The sequence below is a fragment of the Balaenoptera musculus genome, chromosome 2, assembly GCF_009873245.2.
Source record: "Balaenoptera musculus isolate JJ_BM4_2016_0621 chromosome 2, mBalMus1.pri.v3, whole genome shotgun sequence".
Lineage (NCBI taxonomy): Eukaryota > Metazoa > Chordata > Mammalia > Artiodactyla > Balaenopteridae > Balaenoptera > Balaenoptera musculus.
In genome coordinates this window covers 58,355,842-58,377,641 of record NC_045786.1, presented here as the reverse complement: position 1 = coordinate 58,377,641, position 21,800 = coordinate 58,355,842, and the positions used below count along the sequence as shown (strand labels likewise).

The following is a 21,800-nucleotide window of genomic DNA, read 5'->3' as shown; positions in this document are numbered from 1 at the left end:
AGTGTTTGTGTGTGTTTAAAAGTGTGAAATGATTCATGGATTTGACTGTCAGATATTTTGCATAGGGGCCAGACTAATCTTCTGTGCATTGCTTTAATTTAAAATATGTGGTGCCAAAATGAGCACTATTCTTTGTTTTTAATTTCAATTTTTATTTCATTATGGTCATAGATTATGCCTTATATAGGTTCTACTTTGGAAAATTTAATGATTTTCTTTATAGCTTCATACATTGTAAAATTTTAAGAAGAATATGTTTTTTTCTCTTTGGGTATATATAATATATGTTAGATCAAATTTGTTCATTGTTATGTGAATATTCTTACTTTTTTTTTTGAATATTCTTACTTTTTTATGCTCATTAATATCCTTTTCTCAAAAATGAAGACTGCCAATATGCTATTATTATTTATTCTTGCCTCCTTGTATTCTTAAAATCAGTTTTTGCAATATATATATCACAAAGTTTTATTATCATGGTTATAACTATTTACACATTTTTCATCTTACTGATGAATTATACCTTTTAAGAATATGAAACATTCCTCTTTCTTATTTAATGCCTCTCTCCTAGAATTTTTTTTTTTTTGTATTATTATGGCAAACCTAGTTTTGGTTAGGTTTTTGATATGTACTTTTATACTCTTCCTCTTTCCTCCTCTTCCCTTCATAGTTTTATTTTTGCATCTAGATATATTACTAAAAAATATACTTTTATTTTAGTTGTTTTCTGCTCTATAAAAAGTTACCATGCTGTATGTGATTTTTTTGAACTTAGCTCTTTTCCACTCAGTATTATAGTGCCTAGATTCATACAAATTGGGAATTTCCTGCTGTTTTTAAAGCACTTTGAGGTATAAATGTTATACATTAAATTGCACTTACTTTAAAGTTTACGATTTAATAAGTTTTGTCATATTCATACACCCATGAAACCATCACCACGATCAAGATAGTGAACATAATTGTCACCTCAAAAAGTTTCATCATCTGCTATATCCTTGCTGGTTTTCTAACTACTTTTGTTCTATCAATTTTTGAGAGAGGGATATGGAAATCTTTTATTTTAATTGTTAATTTTTCTATTTCTTTTGGCAGTTCAATCAGTTTTTGCTTCATGTTGTTCAAAGCTTTGTTATTAGATTCATAAATGCTAATCATTGTTATGTCCTCTTGATTAATTGACCCCTTTTTATTGTCAAATGACCTTCTTTATTCATAATATTCTTTGCTATGTTGTCTAATATTAACATAACCACTCCAGCTTTCTTTTATCTAGTGTTAGAGTGGTATATCCTTTTTTATCCTTTTACTTGTAACATATGTATTTATTTTTTTGCATGCATCCTTTTCTTAAACATTTAAAGGTCAATAGACTTAAAGGGAATGTTTATTCTGGTACTGTTGACTATGATATGAAGCTGCTAACTCTCTCAAGCCCTTGTCACCCAGGGCTTGTGAAAACCACTCACAAGTGGGGAGTTCCAGCTCTGTCTGTGAGCATTATTGTCTCTGTGATTCTGTATTGAAAGGATGATGTTATTTGTGATCTGTGGTAATATTGTTACTGGGATATTATTGAAACAATGTCTAAGGATGGAGTCTGATACTAATCTAAGTTTCTATATTTGAAATCTGAGAATTCTGCGAAGACATCTTTCATTATAAGCCTTGGTTCAATACTACTGAACCATTCCCTGTTGTAGTATTGAGCTCAGACCTCTTTCCATCTTCACAGCATGATAAATTATAAGCTTGTTGAACTCTGGGCTTTTCTTTGAGTCATCTGTTAAACCTCAGATTAGATCAGAAAGGAATATCAGTATCTGAAAAAGAAGTCTTTACCTCATTTATCATCTCCACCAACCAGAAAACTGATGGAGTATTTGTAATTGTCACTGAGTGGCAGGGGGACAGATGGTGGACTATCATTCTATCAGAAGATGGCCTTTTCTCTTTTACATGGTGTCTGTTTCACAGTATTTCATTAGCTTCATTTTTCTCATCTGTCACTTCAAACAATATAATACATAGATTGTAATAGATAAGAACGTAAGTGTATCCTACACCTGTAGACAGGGACCTTGGCAGAGTTGAATCTTTTGTATAATTAAAATAGCCTATCAAGTTTTAAAAATTGTCATTGTCACATGTGTTTAATTTTTCAAAATGATGCTGTCACAAAGGGCATTATTTTGATAAAAGGCATTACATTTCAGATTTTCTTAAATTTACTGTTTGACTAAATTTAAAATTTTATTTAAATATTATGGAACTCTCAAACTTTTTTTTAAGCATTTCTTCAGCACCTGCTTGTCCACTCTGCACTAGTCCAGGGACCAGGGAAATACAGATAAATAATGTCACTTGAGCCTATCTCTTAATTTTATGCTATCTCTGATAAGTTTCATAGTTTCATGAATCTCTAAACACACTCATTTGAATATAAATGAACTAGTTTTTGTATATGGTGCTTTCATTTCTGAGTAGTGCTTGGATGATAATAATCTGTAGATATGGCTAATGCCATCCAAACAATCAGTAATTACAAATCAGCTTTCCTGTGAAATCTATCTGGGGGATAATCTGCTGGAATAGTTTTATGGAAGAGTGATATCAGTCAAAATAATAGTTTAGATTCTTTTGGTCTTATTCTGAGTAAAACTCTGACTTTTTAACTTAAGCTGTTAGCATAAGCCCTTGGCACTTAGTATTGAATTAAATGTTAATAAGTTAAATGTTAATGAGCTAAGCCGTTTTTTTATTATTTTCAATATACTATGTCTGTGAGGTTGGTATTCAAACTATGTGGTAAAGTACTGTCTAAAAATGCCATGTTGTTTGTAGTTGAGTATTTCTTTATTTCTTCCCTTCTTTCATGTGCTTCTTCCTCTTTTTCTCCTGATTTTCCTTCTTCTTCTTCCCTTCCCAAACACCTTCATCTCTCCACTGTTCCACCTCTTCTTCACCCCTCACTTTTCTTACCATCATCATCCAAAGAAACAAGAAAAACAAGTTCCAACCCTCCAGGCCTTCACCCTTTCCCAGTTTTTGTAGAAGACAGTGAGGAAATATTGTAAAATGCCTCCTATTTATCTTACTTGTTGTTGTGCCAGGCAGGCTTCAAAGAGCAGAATGCCTCATAATATTTTTAAGAATTTAAGAGAAAACATTATTTGGTTCTGGAATTGATTCATATCATTGGATTTTAGATTAAAAGTTGAGCAAGTAAAGGATGAGCTTGAGAGAAAAATGTTGTTTTTCCAAACAAAATGTGAAAACTCTTGCATTAATTTCTCATCTATTTAGATTAGTAACTTGGCATCCACCCTGCTCTTGAAAGTAAACTTTTGGCTCTAGAGAAATATGCCTCTTGAACATGACGTTTGATTTTCAAGTAAAAATACATTTGTATTACTGTAATGAAATTCTGGTCCTTTTTATTCAAAGAAGACATATTTAAACGCTTTTTGATCAAGGAAGAATTACATCCTTAAAAATTCTTAGTTCTGTATTATAATATTTTTAAATAATGAGAAGCAAATTATTTTCTTTGATGTAGCACATTTTATGAAATGTGTTTATTGTGAGGTAACACTTGAGAGAGCTATAATAATTATAGTTTAATAAAATCCTATATTGTGTCATTTATATTTTCCTGCTAATCAACTATTTTTAGAACTTTGACATTCTTTCCCAAAGATCATGAACCTATCTATGGCTTAATTTTTTCCTGTCTCTTTTAAAAAATAAAGAACTATGAGAACCTTTAGGAAGAGTCTGATAGAATATCGAGGTCATAAACTTCAATATGAATTATTTCGTTGAATATAGTAAATTATGTTAGAAAGGCCAGGGTTTGGTCTAGTATGCCGTAAAAGGTAATTAAAAGAATAAGAAGGGTATAAACTTTGATGAGATCATCTGTATAGGTATTAGTTTCCTTATATGTTTTACTGGTATTTCTTATTGCAGCAATGTTGTTTTTAAATAAAAAGTCACAACTGTGACTTTAAAATTAGACTTAAATTTGTGTGTGTGTATGTGTGTACACAGTTAACCATCATTAATTAGCTTTTGGGCTTGATACATTCATTTTCAGAGTGTTAGAAAATGGGGGACTTTACAATTTACTGTCTAATCCCTTTTCTTTTTTTCCTACTGAGGAAACTGGGTCCCAGAGAAGTCACTTAGCCATGAGTTGTAGAATTTATCCTGGTATAGCTATCTTGACTCACAGTTCAGTGCTGTTTCCACTGCATTGATTTGCTTTTCTCTTCCTAAGGAAAAAGTCTCCCTCTTAATGCATATTTAGAATTAACAGTGTCAAATACTGAGAATGGCCAATGAAGACTCATTTCTGACTTGTTAGTAGCAGATTAGTACTTGCACTGAGCAGGATTCCAGGGTAGGAGTTGTATTTTTTAAATTCTTATAGGAAAGAAGGAGATCCAGGGGCCTTTGGATGATTTTTGGTCCTGATTGATTCATATTTTGGAAATGAGTATACTTTGCTTTTCCTTGTGCCTGTGCCATAATAATTAGGATTGTGGATAGATACAAAAAGATGAGTGTATTTTTACGTAGTTATACTTATTCTTCTGCAGCACAAATGAGCCTATAGCAACTGTAACCTAATACAAACCAATCCTTTTTTCTTTAAATAGCTTGCCTTTTCCTTGCATTTCCTTATTAGCATTAATTTCACAAGAATTAAAATATTAACATATATCAATTGTGGAAAATTTGAGAAAAATAAAGTTTGCCTACTGTTAACATTTTGATCTAATTTTCAACTCTTTACATGTGAATATATGAATCTTACACACTTATTTATATATAAGCTGCATTGCAAGGATTGAATCCTGCATTTTTTTTTTTTTTAAGAATATAACCTATGCGGTTTAATTGTATACATTGGTCTTAAGATTTTTGGTCTTATTACTTGCATATGTGATCTGTTTCACACTCTTTAAAACAGAAAATCATTGAGTAGCAATCAGATTTCAAAAAGTCTTCCAAGTACAGCCAGACAGCTGTCTATGTGATATGCTACATATGACAACATAGAATGTACAATTATATTAACACAGATTTCTTTTCCAAGGGGTCAGTATTTTCACACATCTAATAGGTCTCACGCACAAGATAATAGAAACAGCAATATCGGTGTCTCTCAATCACATTAAGTTCATCAGACGTATTAAAAGGATAGCCCTTTTTAATTGAGAATTTTTATACATATTATATATATGCTTATTTAACATTTTTTTTCTAAATTATCTCTGTTTTAGATAAATACAGAGCTTAGGAAATAATACTTAAATGAGAACAGCTTGGGCAAATCCTCAGGCTCTATCCTACAAGTGTTCCATTCAGGAAGATCTCAGTACTTCTCCACTTTTTTGTAAAAATTTACAAACTGATTCATAACCAAACCACTTTGGAAAAAGAAGAACAGAGTTGGAGATGTTATGCTACCTGATTTTAAGGCTTATTATAAAAGTTATATCAATCAAGATGGTGTAGTATTAGTATCTAGATTGGAAAATAGACAAGTGGAACAGAATAGATAAATGGATCTACACCTGCATATTTATATAACTGATTTTTTTTTTTGTACGGCAGGTTCTTATTAGTCATCAATTTTATACACGTCAGTGTATACATGTCAATCCCAATCGTCCAATTCATCACACCACCATCCCCACCTCACCGCTTTCCCAGCTTGGTGTCCATACGTTTGTTCTCTACGTCTGTGTCTCAATTTCTGCCCTGCAAACCAGTTCATCTGTACCATTTTTCTAGGTTCCACATATATGCGTTAATATACGATATTTGTTTTTCTCTTTCTGACTTACTTCACTCTGTATGACAGTCTCTAGATCCATCCACGTCTCAACAAATGACCCAATTTCATTCCTTTCTTTGGCTGAGTAATATTCCATTGTATATATGTACCACATCTTCTTTATCCATTCATCTGTCAATGGGCATTTAGGTTACTTCCATGACCTGGCTATTGTAAATAGTGCTGCAATGAACATTGCAATGAACATTTGAATTATGGTTTTCTCTGGGTATATGCCAGTAGTGGGATTGCTGGATCATATGATAATTCTATTTTTAGTTCTTTAAGGAACCTCCATACTGTTCTCCATAGTGGCTGTATCAATTTACATTCCCACCAACAGTGCAAGAGGGTCCCCTTTTCTCCACACCCTCTCCAGCATTTGTTGTTTGTAGATTTTCTGATGATGCCCATTCTAACTGGTGTGAGGTGATACCTCATTGTAGTTTTGATTTGCATTTCTCTAATACTTAGTGATGTTGAGCAGCTTTTCATGTGCTTCTTGGCCATCTGTATGCCTTCTTTGGAGAAATATCTATTTAGGTCTTCTGCCCATTTTGGGATTGGGTTGTTTGTTTTTTTAATATTGAGCTGCATGAGCTGTTTATATATTTTGGAGATTAATCCTTTGTCTGTTGATTCGTTTGCAAATATTTTCTCCCATTCTGAGGGTTGTCTTTTCGTCTTGTTTATGGTTTCCTTTGCTGTGCAAAAGCTTTGAAGTTTCATTAGGTCCCATTTGTTTATTTTTGTTTTTATTTCCATTACTCTAGGAGGTGGATCAAAAAAGATCTTGCTGTGATTTATGTCAAAGAGTGTTCTTCCTACATTTTCCTCCAAGACTTTTATAGTGTCCGGTATTATATTTAGGTCTCTAATCCGTTTTGAGTTTATTTTTGTGTATGGTGTTAGGGAGTGTTCTAATTTCATTCTTTAACATGTAGCTGTCCAGTTTTCCCAGCACCACTTATTGAAGAGACTGTCTTTTCTCCATTGTATATCCTTGCCTCCTTTGTCATAGATTAGTTGACCATAGGTGCGTGGGTTTATCTCTGGGCTTCCTATTTTGTTCCATTGATCTATGTTTCTGTTTTTGTGCCAGTACCATATTGTCTTGATTACTATAGCTTTATAGTATAGTCTGAAGTCAGGGAGTCTGATTCCTCCAGCTCCATTTTTTTCCCTCAAGACTGCTTTGGCTGTTTGGGGTCTTTTGCGTCTCCATACAAATTTTAAGATTTTTTGTTCTAGCTCTGTAAAAAATGTCATTGGTAATTTGATAGGGATTGCATTGAATCTGTAGATTGCTTTGGGTAGTATAGTCATTTTCACAATATTGATTCTTCCAATCTAAGAACATGGTATATCTCTCCATCTGTTGGTATCATCTTTAATTTCTTTCATCAGTGTCTTATAGTTTTCTGCATACAGGTCTTTTGTCTCCCTAGGTAGGTTTATTCCTAGGTATTCTATTCTTTTTGTTGCAGTGGTAAATGGGAGTGTTTCCTTAATTTCTCTTTCAGATTTTTCATCATTAGTGTATAGGAATGCAAGAGATTTCTGTGCATGAATTTCGTATCCTGCAACTTTACCAAATTCATTGATTAGCTCTAGTCGTTTTCTGGTGGCATTTTTAGAATTCTCTCTGTATAGTATCATGTCATCTGCAAACAGTGACAGTTTTACTTCTTCTTTTCCAATTTGTATTCCTTTTATTTCTTTTTCTTCTCTGATTGCTGTGACTAGGACTTCCAAAACTATGTTGAATAATAGTGGTGAGAGTGGGGCTTCCCTGGTGGCGCAGTGGTTGAGAATCTGCCTGCCAATGCAGGCGACACGGGTTCGGGCCCTGGTCTGGGAGGATCCCACATGCCGTGGAGCGACTGGGCCCGTGAGCCACAATTGCTGAGCCTGCACGTCTGGAGCCTGTGCTCCGCAACAAGAGAGGCCGCGATAGCGAGAGGCCCGCACACCGCGATGAAGAGTGGCCCCCACTTGCCACTGCTAGAGAAAGCCCTCGCACAGAAACGAAGACCCAGCACAGCCATAAATAAATAAATAAAAATTAAAAATCTTTAAAAAAGAAAAAAACAAAAAAAATAGTGGTGAGAGTGGACATCCTTGTCTTGTTCCTGATCTTAGAGGAAATGCTTTCAGTTTTCCAGCATTGAGAATGATGTTTGCTGTGGGTTTGTCGTATACGGCCTTTATTATGTTGAGGTAGGTTCCCTCTATGCCCACTTTCTGGAGAGTTTTTATCGCAAGTGGGTGTTGAATTTTGTCAAAAGCTTTTTCTGCATCTATTGAGATGATCATATGGTTTTTATTCTTCAATTTGTTAATATGGTGTATCACATTGATTGATTTGCGTATATTGAAGAATCCTTGCATCCCTGGGATAAATCCCACTTGGTCATGGTGTATGATCCTTTTAACGTGTTGTTGGATTCTGTTTGCTAGTATTTTGTTGAGGATTTTTGCATCTACTGAATTTTTATTTACCATTATACAATGAATGTTTTTAATATCATAACTGTTGTTTGAAACTAATCAAATCTGTATAGTATCATATTAATGCATGTACCATAATTTATTTAATCAATTCCCTACTGCTGATATTTTGTTGTAAATCTCACTGCAGTGTGAATATATTTATAGAGAAATACTGTTGCAGAAGTAAATTACTTACAGTTTTTTTTTTAACTGAACATTTATTAATTATTAAGTAGACTGGGCTGTGAAACTATTTGGTTGTTCATATAGAATGGAGGCAGGACTATCAGTCTCTGAAAAGCTCTATTTTTGGATGACCAGAACTATGGAAAACTTGAAGCAAGCAACATTTCGGGTAAAAGGAGATGAGATTGCTGTATTTTTCTTACCTTAGGCAGTTCCTTGGGGTCTTAAGAAAGGATGTCATTAAGGATTATTTTCTGCAGGATATTGTCTCCTTCTGTCCTTACAATAGATTTTAAACTTGGAGTACACACTTTTAGCACTTGGATAGTGTTCAAACATGTAAATTTCATTTTAAATCCAGTTCTTAGATGCTTGAGAGATAGGAATATTGTGATTTCATTTACTCCTTTTAGCAAGCCAAACATAGAATTTTAAGATGCATGTGTACAAATTATTTCTTGTTACAAGATTTTCTAAACTGATTATTGTGGAGAATTTAAAACATTTATAATAGTAGTCAGAATAATATGGTAAGCCTCCATGTAATCATCACTCAGCTGTAACAATGATAAACTTATCCTGCCTTATGGACGTTCCATTCACTTTCCACAAATACTCTTTTGAAGTCAATTCCAGATTTCTTCTCATAAGAGCTATTTTAAAATGATTTACCTTCTACTTATACATGCTTATTATAAATGAGAGAATTAAAAATCTATCACAATCATCTAGTGACAACTTTTAGTAATTTGCCACCTTTTTGTTTTAAATAGGTCTTTATTGGAGTATAAATGCTTCACAATACTGTGTTAGTTTCTGTTGCACAGCAAAGCAAATCGGCCATATACATACACATGTCCCCACATCCCCTACCTCTTGAGCCTCCCTCCCATTGCCTTATTTTCTTATAGTCATTTTATGCACATATGTATACACATATAAAAATGCAAAAATATATGTATAATTATTATAAAATTTTGTACATAATTGCATTAATTTGGGAAAAGACTTATCTGCTGTAATAGTGACAAAAATACAGTGATTTTAAGAACATAGAAGTTTATTTCTCACAATAAAGTCCTGAGGTAAGCAATCCCAAGTGGTCAGTCCTGAGGTAAGCAGTCCCAAGGCTTTATGCCATGTGGTTTTTCAGAGATCCATCTTCTGTTTCTATTATCCCCTAAGATATGCCCTCCCCTTTAGAGTCAGAGCTGTGTTATAGGCCCTTTTGTGTTCCAGTTTGCAGAAGGGGAAGAAAGTGAATGGTCTTCTAACACTGAACATGAATTCATAGTCCATTGATGAGAATTCAGTCACATGGCTACCACTAGCTATAAGAGGGACTGGGAAATTCAGTTCCTAGCTGAAGAATTGTGTGACTTGCTAAAGCTTTGTTACTGTGCAGCCTGCTGCAGTGCAGTATGTTCCTCTGTACTCTCTATTGCCTGCTTATGGGCAGGCGGATCTAGAGGCTTGATCAGGCTAAGGTTCAACCCATTTGGAAAAACTGTATTTGGTGCTGAGTTCTTTCATCAGGATGAACTTAATGTCTGATTGTCTTTCTTTTTGTGATGTTGACATATTAGCTGTTGATGCTCTTGTGTTTTGATTAATGGATACTTAAATCCATTAATTCATGGAAAAGGAGGTATTGTAATTATACATTTCATTTGCATTTATTATTTGGAATACATTTATAAAGAGATGCTTTCCCTCATCTACTATTTGTTTACCGAGTGGCAGGTTAAAATTTTGATTATTTACCTGTTTTCAGTATAATGAGTTGGTTTCCTATTATCCTTCAAACGTGTCCACAATTAGTTTTTAAAAAATATATATCATTATAAACTCTGTAATTAAACACTTTTGATGGGTTTCAGTCATTGGAAAATTTCCTTTTTTTAAAGCTCAAATTATGCTATCTTTTGGTCAGTGGGAGCCTCTTAAAGTTTGCTCTCAAGTTCTTTTGACATGAGCCTAGTTGAATTTGTTAGTTACCTTGCTGCTTGGTATGGCAAGACATTTAGTTTATGATTAACTATTTCATTAAGAAGCCCTAATTACTTTTACTGAGAAAGGATATTTTAAGAGCACAAGAAGGGATGGTCATTGCTACTGGGTGGATCACTGTGAACAGAATTAGAGAATAAAGAAATAAAATGTATGTGATATGTTACATACAAGCTCTTATATACATATGTGTGTGCATATATGTGTATTATTTATTAAATGATGATGGACTCATGAACTCTTACAATTCAAATTCAGGACTACATGGGTTTTATTTAACCTCCTCCGTATTGTATCTGTATCTCTTTTCTTCTATACCAAGCATTCAGGGTATAAAGGACACAGGGAATGATAGAATTATAATACCCATAATCTCCTTTACTTCATCCCACATTACACACACAGCAGTCTTAGAATAACATTACTAATAATCCCACCACCAATGTTAATTACTGAGAACAGTTTAAAATTCTTTTCATGTTTTCCCCATTCTCATCTTTTTTTATTAGTAATTCTGTGAAAAGTCTGACATATAGCCATTATATAACTATATTTCTTTAGCTTTTAATCACTAGTGTAGTCTTAGTTCTATAAGTGTATGTGTAATGTTTACCACTAGTCTTATGTCTGTGTCTCTCTAGTCATGTTGGTTTTCTGAGGCTTGTTTTGTAGTAGATTCTTCAGAAAGGTCTTATGAAAGTAATATTCTCTGAGGTTTTTTGGTTTTTTTAAAAATTTATTTATTTATTTTTGGCTGTGTTGGGTCTTCGTTGCTGTGCGCGGGCTTTTCTCTAGTTGCGGCGAGCAGGGGCTACTCTTCGTTGTGGTGCGTGGGCTTCTCATTGCGGTGGCTTCTCTTGTTGCGGAGCACGGGCTCTAGGCACACTGGCTTCAGTAGTTGTGGCTTGCGGGCTCTAGAGCGCAGGCTCAGTAGTTGTGGCGCACCGGCTTAGTTGCTCCGTGGCATGTGGAATCTTCCCAGACCAGGGCTCCAACCTGTGTCCCCTGCATTGGCAGGCAGATTCTTAACCACTGTGCCACCAGGGAAGCCCCTCTGTGAGGTTTTTTTAAATGTTGATAACAGTTTATCTGTGCTTTTCATACTTGAAAGTTGGTTTTGCTGGATATAAAATCCTTACCTCACATTTCTTTCTTTAAAAAATACTAAATACATTACAGTAGTCCCCTCTCATCCTTGGAGGATATGTTCCAAGACCCTAGTGGATGCCTGAAACCATGGATAGTACCAAATACTATATATACAGTTAATCCTTGAACAACACGGGTTTGAACTATGCGAGTCCACTTATACATGGATTATTTTCAATAAAAGTGATCTGTGGTTGGTTGAATATGCGAACATGGAAGGCCAACTGTAAGATTACATGTAGATTTTTGACTGTGTGGGGATTAGCATCACTAACCCCCATGTTTTTCAAGGGTCAGCTGTATTGTTTTTTCCTATACATAAATACCTGTGATAAAGTTTAATTTATAAATTAAGCAAGTAAGAGAATATCTGAATTGCCAATATCACTACTCCTGTGCTTTGGGACCATTATTAAGTAAAATAGCGTAACTTAAAAACAAGCACTGCCGTACCACAATCCATCTGATAACCTAGATGGCTACTAAGTGACTAACGGGTAGGTACAGCATGGAAACACTGGACAAAGGAAGATTTACATCCAGGCCATGTAGCAGGTTGGTGTGAGACTTCATCACACTACTCAGAACAATACACAATTTAAAACTTATGAATTGTTTATTTCTGGAATTTTCCATTTAATATTTTCAGACCCTGGTGACCACAGGTAACTGAAACCACAGAAAGTGAAACCGAGGATAAGGGGGGACTACTGTACTCCATTTTCTTCTGGCATAAAATATTGCTGTCAAAAGGGCTGATGATAATCTAATTTTTTTTTTCATTTTTATTTATTTATTTATTTTTTGGCTGTGTTGGGTCTTCGTTTCTATGCTAGGGCTTTCTCTAGTTGTGGCAAGCGGGGGGCACTCTTCATCGCGGTGCACGGGCCTCTCACTATCGCGGCCTCTCTTGTTGCGGAGCACAGGCTCCAGACGCACAGGCTCAGTAATTGCGGCTCACGGGCCCAGTTGCTCCACGGCATGTGGGATCTTCCCAGACCAGGGCTTGAACCCGTGTCCGCTGCATTGGCAGGCAGATTCTCAACCACTGCGCCACCAGGGAAGCCCTAATTTTTTTTTATAAATTATATTTTTAGAAATTGTAATATAGTATGTCTTGGTATTAGCCACTCTGGGTCAACATTTTCAGATATGTGGTGTACTCTTTCAATATTGAATTATATTCTTTTTCAGGAAAGTTTTCTTGAATTATAGCTTTTAATATTTGATTTGTTCCCTTGGTTTGATTTTCTTTTTCAGGCACTCCTATTCAGTTTGTTGCATCTTTCCCTATCTTCTGTATTTCCACTTACTCTCAAATAATTTTTATTTCTTTTGCTTTAAGTATTTTTCTACTTTTTATCTTTTAGTTGTCTGAGGCATTATTTGTTGTGCTTATCACTCTTTTGTCATCTACTTTATCTTCATTTCTTAAATGATTTATTTTCTTTTGCAGTCTTCATTGAGTTTTGTGACCTAAATGCTGAGTTTTTAGGATGGTGATTTGTGTTAGAACATTTTCTGTATTTGTTTTAGTTTATTTTGAAATAGAAGGTTACATTTTGATCTTTTCTGTGGATTTCTTGGTGTGTTTTCATTGTTGTAGTGTTGCTATTCTACTTATTTTCTTTTTCTTTAATAAGTTTGACATTTGACCTTGATACTTTTGTATTGCTTATTTTTATGTGGAATTGGTTTTATAAGACTTTTATGAGTTGTGACTCAGGGTACCTATTCTAACTTCTTAGAGCTCCCTCTTCTATTGTTTTTGTGAAAAATATAGTGACTTGCTTTCTAAAATTTCTTGATTCTGTTTCCCTGCTCTGCTTTTATCGAGGCTTTTTCCCCCTTTGTCTCAATTATCCCTGAGGCTTCCCTGGTGGCGCAGTGGTTGAGAATCCGCCTGCCAATGCAGGGGACACGGGTTCGAGCCCTGGTCTGGGAAGATCCCACATGCCGCGGACCAACTGGGCCCGTGAGCCACAACTACTGAGCCTGCGCGTCTGGAGCCTGTGCTCCGCAACAAGAGAGGCCACGATAGTGAGAGGCCCGCGCACCGCGATGAAGAGTGACCCCCGCTCGCTGCAACTAGAGGAAGCCCTCACACAGAAACGAAGACCCAACACAGCCATAAATAAAAATAAAATTAAAAAAAAAAAGAAAAGAACAAAACCTTGGAAGATTCCCCTCCTCCCCGTCCTCCTATCACTCTCTACTAAAAACCCCTCTCCTCATTAAAAAAAAAAGAAAAAAAAATTTTAACTATAGGAGTATTTATTGCCCTGGTATTTATTATATGGAATAAATAAAATAAATCCAAATATCTAACAAAAAAGCATTTAGTAAAATTAGGTGTACTGCTATAATCAGTAGATTATGTTCTAGAACATTATTTAATGGTATGAATATATTTGCAACATTAAATTTAAAAAGCAGATTATAAAATATTCTAAAAGGTATGCCCATTTTAATAAAAATATATATGAGGAAAAATGTCTGGATGATATACTCAAATAATTATTTTTAGGTGTTAAGATTATGAGATTTTTATTTCTTAGTTTTATTCATATTTTCTATAATTAACACATTGATTTTGTATTAAGAAAAAAGTTAAGTCAAACAAAAATATATATTCTCATTTGTTTTTAGTTTTGAGGTTTTTAAAAAATTAACATAAATTTGAGTGTATGATGTGTGTTGTATGTGTGAATGTGTATGTAAATGTAATGTCTTTTTAAAAGATGCAATTTTTTTGTTCTGGATAGAATCCAAATATTTCTATATAATGTCTGCATTTTCGTAATAAGGATCCTATTAACACTTAATGGATTCTATTAGATATGTAAATAACATTTATGTACAACTGAAAATAGTATAATTGAACTTTTCATGAAATTGAAGATGTCATTTAGAAGATTTCCTTTCCTTAACGCAGTGATAGAAATTAGATGTCAGAAACTCAGCCCACATGAGCAGTGTAGGGGGAGGGAATGTGGAGTAGTAAAAAAGGTTGGTCTTGTGAAGTCAGCCAGTTGTGGTTTTGAACTTGAGTTTTGTGATCATGGACATAATATTGAACCTCTTTGAGCCTTTGTTACATATCTGTAAAATGTAAACATATTGCCACCTGTTCTATGGGGTTGTGAAGATTTTAGGAAATAATGTATGCACTTTAGCCCTTTGCTGATCACAGTAAGTATTTAATAAATGATTAAATAAAGAAAATAATTGCTTCTGCATTTGAGAGAATATTTTCTGCCTTTAGTTGTGGAGTTTCTATTTTGCTTTTTTGGTAGGTTTACGAATTGAAAAGTTTCTTTTTTTATTGAAGTATGGTTGATTTACAATCTTATATTAGTGTCAGTTGTACAACACAGTGAATCAATATTTACATAGATTATACTCCATTTACAGTTATATGTTATATAACATATATATATTTATATTCCCTGTGCTGTACACTACATCCTTGTATCTTATTTATTTCATAATTAGTAGCTTGTACCTCTTAATCCCCTTCCATTGTCTTGCCCCTCCCCATCCCTCACCCCAGTGGTAACCACTAGTTTGTTCTCTGTGACTGTGAGTCTGTTTCTGTTTTGTTATATACATTTGTTTTATTTTTTGGATTCCACATATAAGAGAGAACATAAAAGATTTGTCTTTCTCTGTCTGACTTCACTAAGCATAAAAGTTTCATAATGAGCACAACTCTATGACTCAAACTCATTTTCCAGCCATATATGTAAGGTACTAGTCAAGAATATAGATTCCATAATCATACTGTCTGGGTTTAAACTTAGGCTCTATCACTACTACCTGCAAAGCCGCTTAGTCATGATCTTGACCTTTTAACTTCAGGAAAGTTATTTGATTCTGTGTTTGTTTCCTCATAGTTAAAATGGGAATAATAACAATATATACCTTCTAGTATAGTTTAAAGGACTGAATGATAATATGTAAAGTACTTACCTCAATGTATGTTGTAGAATAAACCCTCATAAATACTATTTTTGTCTTTTTTTTAATTGAGATATAATTGACAGAACATTTGTGTTAGTTTTAGGTGTACAACATAATGTTTGATATACATAGTGTGTGAAATGTAAACTTACTTACCATATAAGTTTAGTTAAAGTCTATGACCACACATAGTTAACAATTTTTTTTTCTTGTGATGAGAACTTTCAGGATCTATTCTCTTAGCAACTTTCAAATATACAATACAGTATTGTTAACTATAGTCACTATGTTGTACATTACATTCCCAGGATTTATTTATCTTATAACTGGAAGTTTGTACGTTTTGACCACCTTCATTCATTTGACCACAAATACTATTTTAGATCTTATTGCCTCACCCTCTTCTAATCATTCATTTAACATTTACTTATTGAGTGCCTACCATATGCCAGGCACAGTACCAGACACTGAAACACCACTGAGCAAAACGAAGTCAGTGCCCTCATGAAACTTATATTCTAGTGCAGGAGATTGCAAATGAATATTGATGTTAGGCACTAATATTAGACAAGTCCTATGAAGAAAAATAAAATAAGAAGATGGCAAATAATAGAAGGTGTTACTTAAGATTGGGTGTTCATTTTACCTAAGACTATGCAAGTACTTGGAGAAGAATATTCTTGGCTAAGGAAACAAGAGTCCTGATGCAATACCATTCCTGATGAATGTGAGGAACAACAGCATCCACTCCACTGTGGATAGAAAGGAGTGAACAAAGGAGAGAGTAGTGTAAGATGAGGTGAGAGAGGTTGATGATGTGGGGGCTTAGTAGGCCATGGTAAGGACTTTGGATTTGACCCTAAATGTGATGAGAACTCAAGATTTTGATAAGATGAATGATACGATGTGATTTATATTTTTAAAAGTTGCTGATTTTGTAAAGAAAAGATTTGGAGATCATAGAAGCTGCAAGAACATTTAAGAGGCGATTGTGATAATATGGATGAGAGCTGATGATGCCTTAGACTAGGTGATGGTGGTGGGGAGAAGTGATTGGATTGGGATTAATATGGGTATATTTGAAAGTAGAGCTGATAGGATTTACTAGTGTATTAGATGTGAGCAATTGTACAAATAGTGGTACCATTTACTGAACACTCTAAGAGCAATTTATATTGGGAGCGTAAGAGTTTTGTTGTAGAATATTATTTTGGAAATGCTTATTGTGGAAATATTGTACTTAAGTGGAGATTTTCAGGAGACAGTTTGATATAGGAATGGAGTTCAGGGGAGAGGTCTGGACTAGGGATAAAAATTTGGGAATTGCCTGTGTGAATAATATTTCAAGTCACTGCACTTGATGGATAAGTTTGAATAGAGAAGAGGGAGGATCTGAGGATAGGTCTGAGATGTTTAACATTTTCCAGTCAAGAAGAGGAAAAGGATCTAGCAAGGAAAACGTAGAAGGTACAGCTGGAGTTAGGAGGACAATGTGATGTCTAGTAACCTAGTGAAGAAAGAGTGTCAGGGAGGAAGAAGTGATCTACAGTTCTAATGGTGTTGGAAATTTAAGGAGAGGGTCTAAAATAATTTCTAGGAAGGAGAATGTGGGTAAAGCAGACTCAGGTTGCTTGATTGCCTGGCAATACTGGAGCCCATTTGAAGTGTAATGTCATAAATTTAAAGTTAGAGTAGTCAACATGGTTTGTAATTATAGCCATATTAATCTGCTCGGTTATGGGTACAGAGTAGGGAAAGAGTTGGATTTAGGGTTAGGATTTTTCCATGCAAGTATGAAAGAAGAACAGAGGGGCAAGCGAGTTGTGTACATGCAAGGGAGTGATTACAGTGATGAGCTGTAAAATCCAAGATGGCTAAGGAGGGCAGTGGGGCCAACTTCTGCTGCCAGTAACCACCTTCCACTTTCTCATCTCTGCCTGTTTTCTGAGATACCCTTTTCCTTTCTCCTTCCTGCCACCTTTACCAACTACCAGCCCAAACAAATACACACATCCCCAATATCCATATGTTCAAATTCAGTCCATCCTTCAAGGGATAGCAGACGTGGTGCTTCCTTCTTAAAATCTTTCCTCTTCACCCTGAGTGAACAGTGATCTTGTTTCCCCTTTTGAGCTCCTATAGCACTCTAACTCTCAAGCTTGGTATTATATATTTGTGTACATATTTTACCTCTCCTACTGCAGTGTAGGGTTGCAAGGCAGAGGGATATGTCGCTGTATCCTTAGCATTCAGCACAATTGATGTGCAGCAAAGGTTTGATGAGTCAATGAAAATCTCAAGTAAAACAGTTTCTTCAATTTTTCCCCAAGCAATTTTTGAAACCAGTATTTCATAGAGATTACTTTTACTTTCATCTATATATTCTTTTATACTCACTGTAGTCTGTACCAATGCTATGTTATTTCTTAATCATCATCATCATCACCATTATTTCATTTATTTATCTTGCAGGAGCACCTTTCCTTAAAGAAGTATATTATTGACATTGTGGTTGAAAGTGCAGCTCCACCAGAGCCTTTGAAAGATGGAGAAGAGCGGCAAAAAAACAAAAAAAAAGCCAAAAAGATAAAAGCCCGGATGAACTTCAGGTACTAAAAATATCCTTAAAAACAAAGAAAAACTCTTAGTGATGTATCTTTTCTAATGTAAATCCAAGGAAGACCCTCTCTCCCCGCCAAAAAAGTTTAAACTTGTTTGCTTCAAGAAAGCCTTGAAAATAACACTGATGAGCCTAATTTATAGCCACTTTCTTTGATTGAGAAAGAAAACTGCATATCGATCTAAAGCCCTTGCTTTCACCTGTTAAGAGCTCTTCTTATAATTGGATGCCAAAGCCCTGCCAAACTTGTGCCTCCTTCAGCATACAATAGTATGTTTAAGTATGTGTAAACCAAGCCTATTTTTCTTTCCAACTATTGATTTTTAAATGAAGTATCAAAGAAAATCAATAGCAATCAACAAATAGAAGTCTGCTGGCTGTAGTGTCAAATCCCATGACTAGGTTTAATCAATTTGGTAGCCTGTCACAACAAGAAAAAGTTCAAGAAATATCTTGAAATGGAAAGTGAGTTGTCAGATCTGTAGTTTATCATCTGCCTCCAAAGTGGTATCTGAGGATCAGACAGCTGTGTAGTATATCATTACCTCACAAGCTTTGAGCATCATCTGATGACTGATGAGTCTTGTTCGAGGACACAGATGTAGTTCCTCCTTAGAAGATAGTTCTTTGCTATTTGAAGGAAGGTAGTCTGAATATGTTGTTATACCTTTATTCCCAAATGGTTTGAAAGATAGAGAAGCTTCACCCATGGGATTACAGAAATACAGGTCTAGAATAATGGTGAACAGGGGTTATCTCTCTATAGTTTCCAATTTCAGATTGTAATTTTAAAAGGTGTCCATTTCATCTATAGAATCAGTGAAAACTTGAGAGTACTCATTCAGGCAAAGAATAGAAAAGGCTTTTTTGATTGTATTTTTTGAAGTTCCTCCAAGTTTCTAAAACTAGTTTTGCAGTATATACTTCAGGATATTACTGACCTTCATTTCTAGTTTGTGCTAAGAACTTGCTGACATCCTGAAATGCTGTAGAGTCCATTCTTCGGACCTTTCTTTTTTTTCCTCTGTGTACATGTTCCCTTGGCTAGTTGACCCAGTTCTGTGGCTTTAAATATTCTCCATTTGCTGATGACTACCAATTTTATATATCTTTAGTTTTACTCAAACTTAGTATGTCCAAACAACAAACTCCTGCTTTCTTCCCTGCAACACCCCTCCCGAAAAAAAACCCGTTCTTGTCCCATACTCTTCTCTATCGTAATGACCAGGTACTCTGTTCTAGTTGTGTATGCCAAAACCCTTGAAGTTGTCCTTGACCTTTTTCTTTCTCCCACACTACTCATCCAATCTAACTGCAAATAATGTTAGCTTTGCTTTAAAATTCAGAATTTGACTGTCTTTCTCTAGCATTACTACTTCCTCCTTCAACCAAGCCTCCGTCATATCTCACCTGGATTATTGCCGTACTCCTCCGACTAGTTTCTTTGTTTCTATCCTTGGCTCCTTACTGTCTATTCCAAACACGCTAGCCAAAGGGAACCTGTTAAAATGTGATCTGTCACGTCACTTCTCTTCTCAAAACCTCAGGGCTTTTAAACTTCAGTTTTCCTCTTCCTGGACGGCTCTTCCTTCTTATATCTATAGAGCTTAGCTCCCTTACCTCCTTCAGGTTTTTGCTCAAATGTCACCTTTTCACTGAGGTCCTTCAGGGAAGTATAGTATAGTTTTATATATATTTATATATATATATATATATATATATATATACACACATACATACACACACACACATATATATATTAATATAATATATCTAGTAATATAATATATATTATATATATAGTAATAATGCTAGTTTATTAAAGAAAATCTTTAAGTTATAGGAAAAAACTATAATTCTGATACTAATATTTTGGCATATATATCCTTTTTATGCATACTTCTCTGTATCTATAGACTTTTTTTTTCATTGCAGTATGATTTATTTAAGTGAAAGTAGAGATCTCTAATGTACAGATTGTTTAGTTTTGCCAAATCTAGATACTTATGTAAGCCATACTCCTATCAAAGTTTAGAACATTTCCATTACTCCACAGAGTGTCTTTGTGTCTCTTTCCAGTCAGTCTTCCACCACTCCTGGTGCTTGGTAACCACTGATCTGCTTTCTATCATTATAGATTAGTTTTTCCTGTTCTAGAAATACATACAAATGAAATCAGATTCCTTTGTGGCTGGCTTCTTTTACTAAGTACAGTTGATCCTTGAACAATGAGAGGGTTAGGGGCACTGACTCTCCATACAGTAAAAAAATCCACATATAACTTATTGGTCCTCCGTATCTGCAGTTCCTCTGTATCCATGTTTCCACAGCCATGGGTTAAACCAACCAGGGATTGTGTAGTACTATAGTATTTGCTCTTGGAAACAATCCATGTATAAGTAGACCCACATAGTTAAAAGCCATGTCGTTCAAGGGTCAACTGTATACTGTTTTTCAGACTTATCTGTGTTGTGGCATGTATATAGTTTGTTCTTTTTCATTGCTGAACATATCCATTGTGTGCATGTCCCACAAATTTTTATCTGTTCATATGTTGCTAGACATTTGGGTTTCCAATTTTTGGCATTTGTAAATTTAGCTCCTATCAAGTCTTTGGGTGTATACACATTTTCATTTCTCTTGGGTAAATACTTAAAAGTATAATACCACACTGTTTTCCACAGTGGTTGTACTGTTTTACACTCCCATCAGCAAACTGTGGGAGTTCCAGTTGCTCAGCAATTTGTCAGTACTTGGTATTGTGAGTTTTTAAAATTCTAACCTAATTCCAGTGTGAGCATAGTGGTATCTCATTGTGATTCTGATTTGTATTTTCCTAGTGACTAATGATATGTATTGAGTATCTTTCCATGTGCTTTTTAACCATTCATATCTTCCTTTATGATGTGTCTGTTGAAGGTTTTTGCACATGTTAAAAGTTGTTTGTCACTTTATTTTTGAGTTGTTAATATATTCTAGCTACACGTTCTTTGTCAGATATGTGTCTTATGAATTTTTTTCTGAATCTGGAGCTTGCCTATACATTTTGTTAATGATAGCTTTTAATAAGCAAAAGTTTTTAAATTGTGACGAAGTCTATTTTATCAATATGTTCTTTTTTGTTCTTGTGCTTTCTGGGTTCTGTCTAAGAGGTTTTTGTCTGACCAGAGGTTAAAAAGCCTCCATATTTTTTTTCTAGAAGCCTTGTAATTTTAGCTTTGGCATTTAGATTTATGATCCATCTCAAATAAATTAGTGGGTATGATAGGAAGCATTGGTCCAAGTTTATTTTTCCATATGGATGCTACCAACAAGGGCTTAACTTCTAAAATATACAAACAGCTCATACAACTCAATAAGAAAAAAAAAACAACTCAGTCGAAAAATGGGCAGAAGACCTAAATAGACGTTTCTCCAAAGAAGAAATACAGATGGCCAATACACACATGAAAAGATGCTCAACATCGCTAATTATTAGAGAAATGCAAATCAAAACTACAGTGAGGTATCACCTCACACTGGTCAGAA

The 21,800-nt window shown here is 34.7% G+C and overlaps 1 protein-coding gene across 3 annotated transcripts in view; it reads left to right on the top strand.

Moving 5' to 3' along the window:
- The window catches only part of SCAPER (S-phase cyclin A associated protein in the ER), a 475,492-nt gene that overhangs the window by 203,259 nt on the left and 250,433 nt on the right, over positions 1-21,800 (top strand). For all 3 annotated transcript variants that reach the window (XM_036843858.1, XM_036843856.1, XM_036843857.1), the window contains exon 21: positions 18,125-18,261. In XM_036843858.1, coding sequence (XP_036699753.1) covers positions 18,125-18,261 — 137 coding nt within the window. The remainder of the gene's footprint in view (positions 1-18,124; positions 18,262-21,800) is intronic.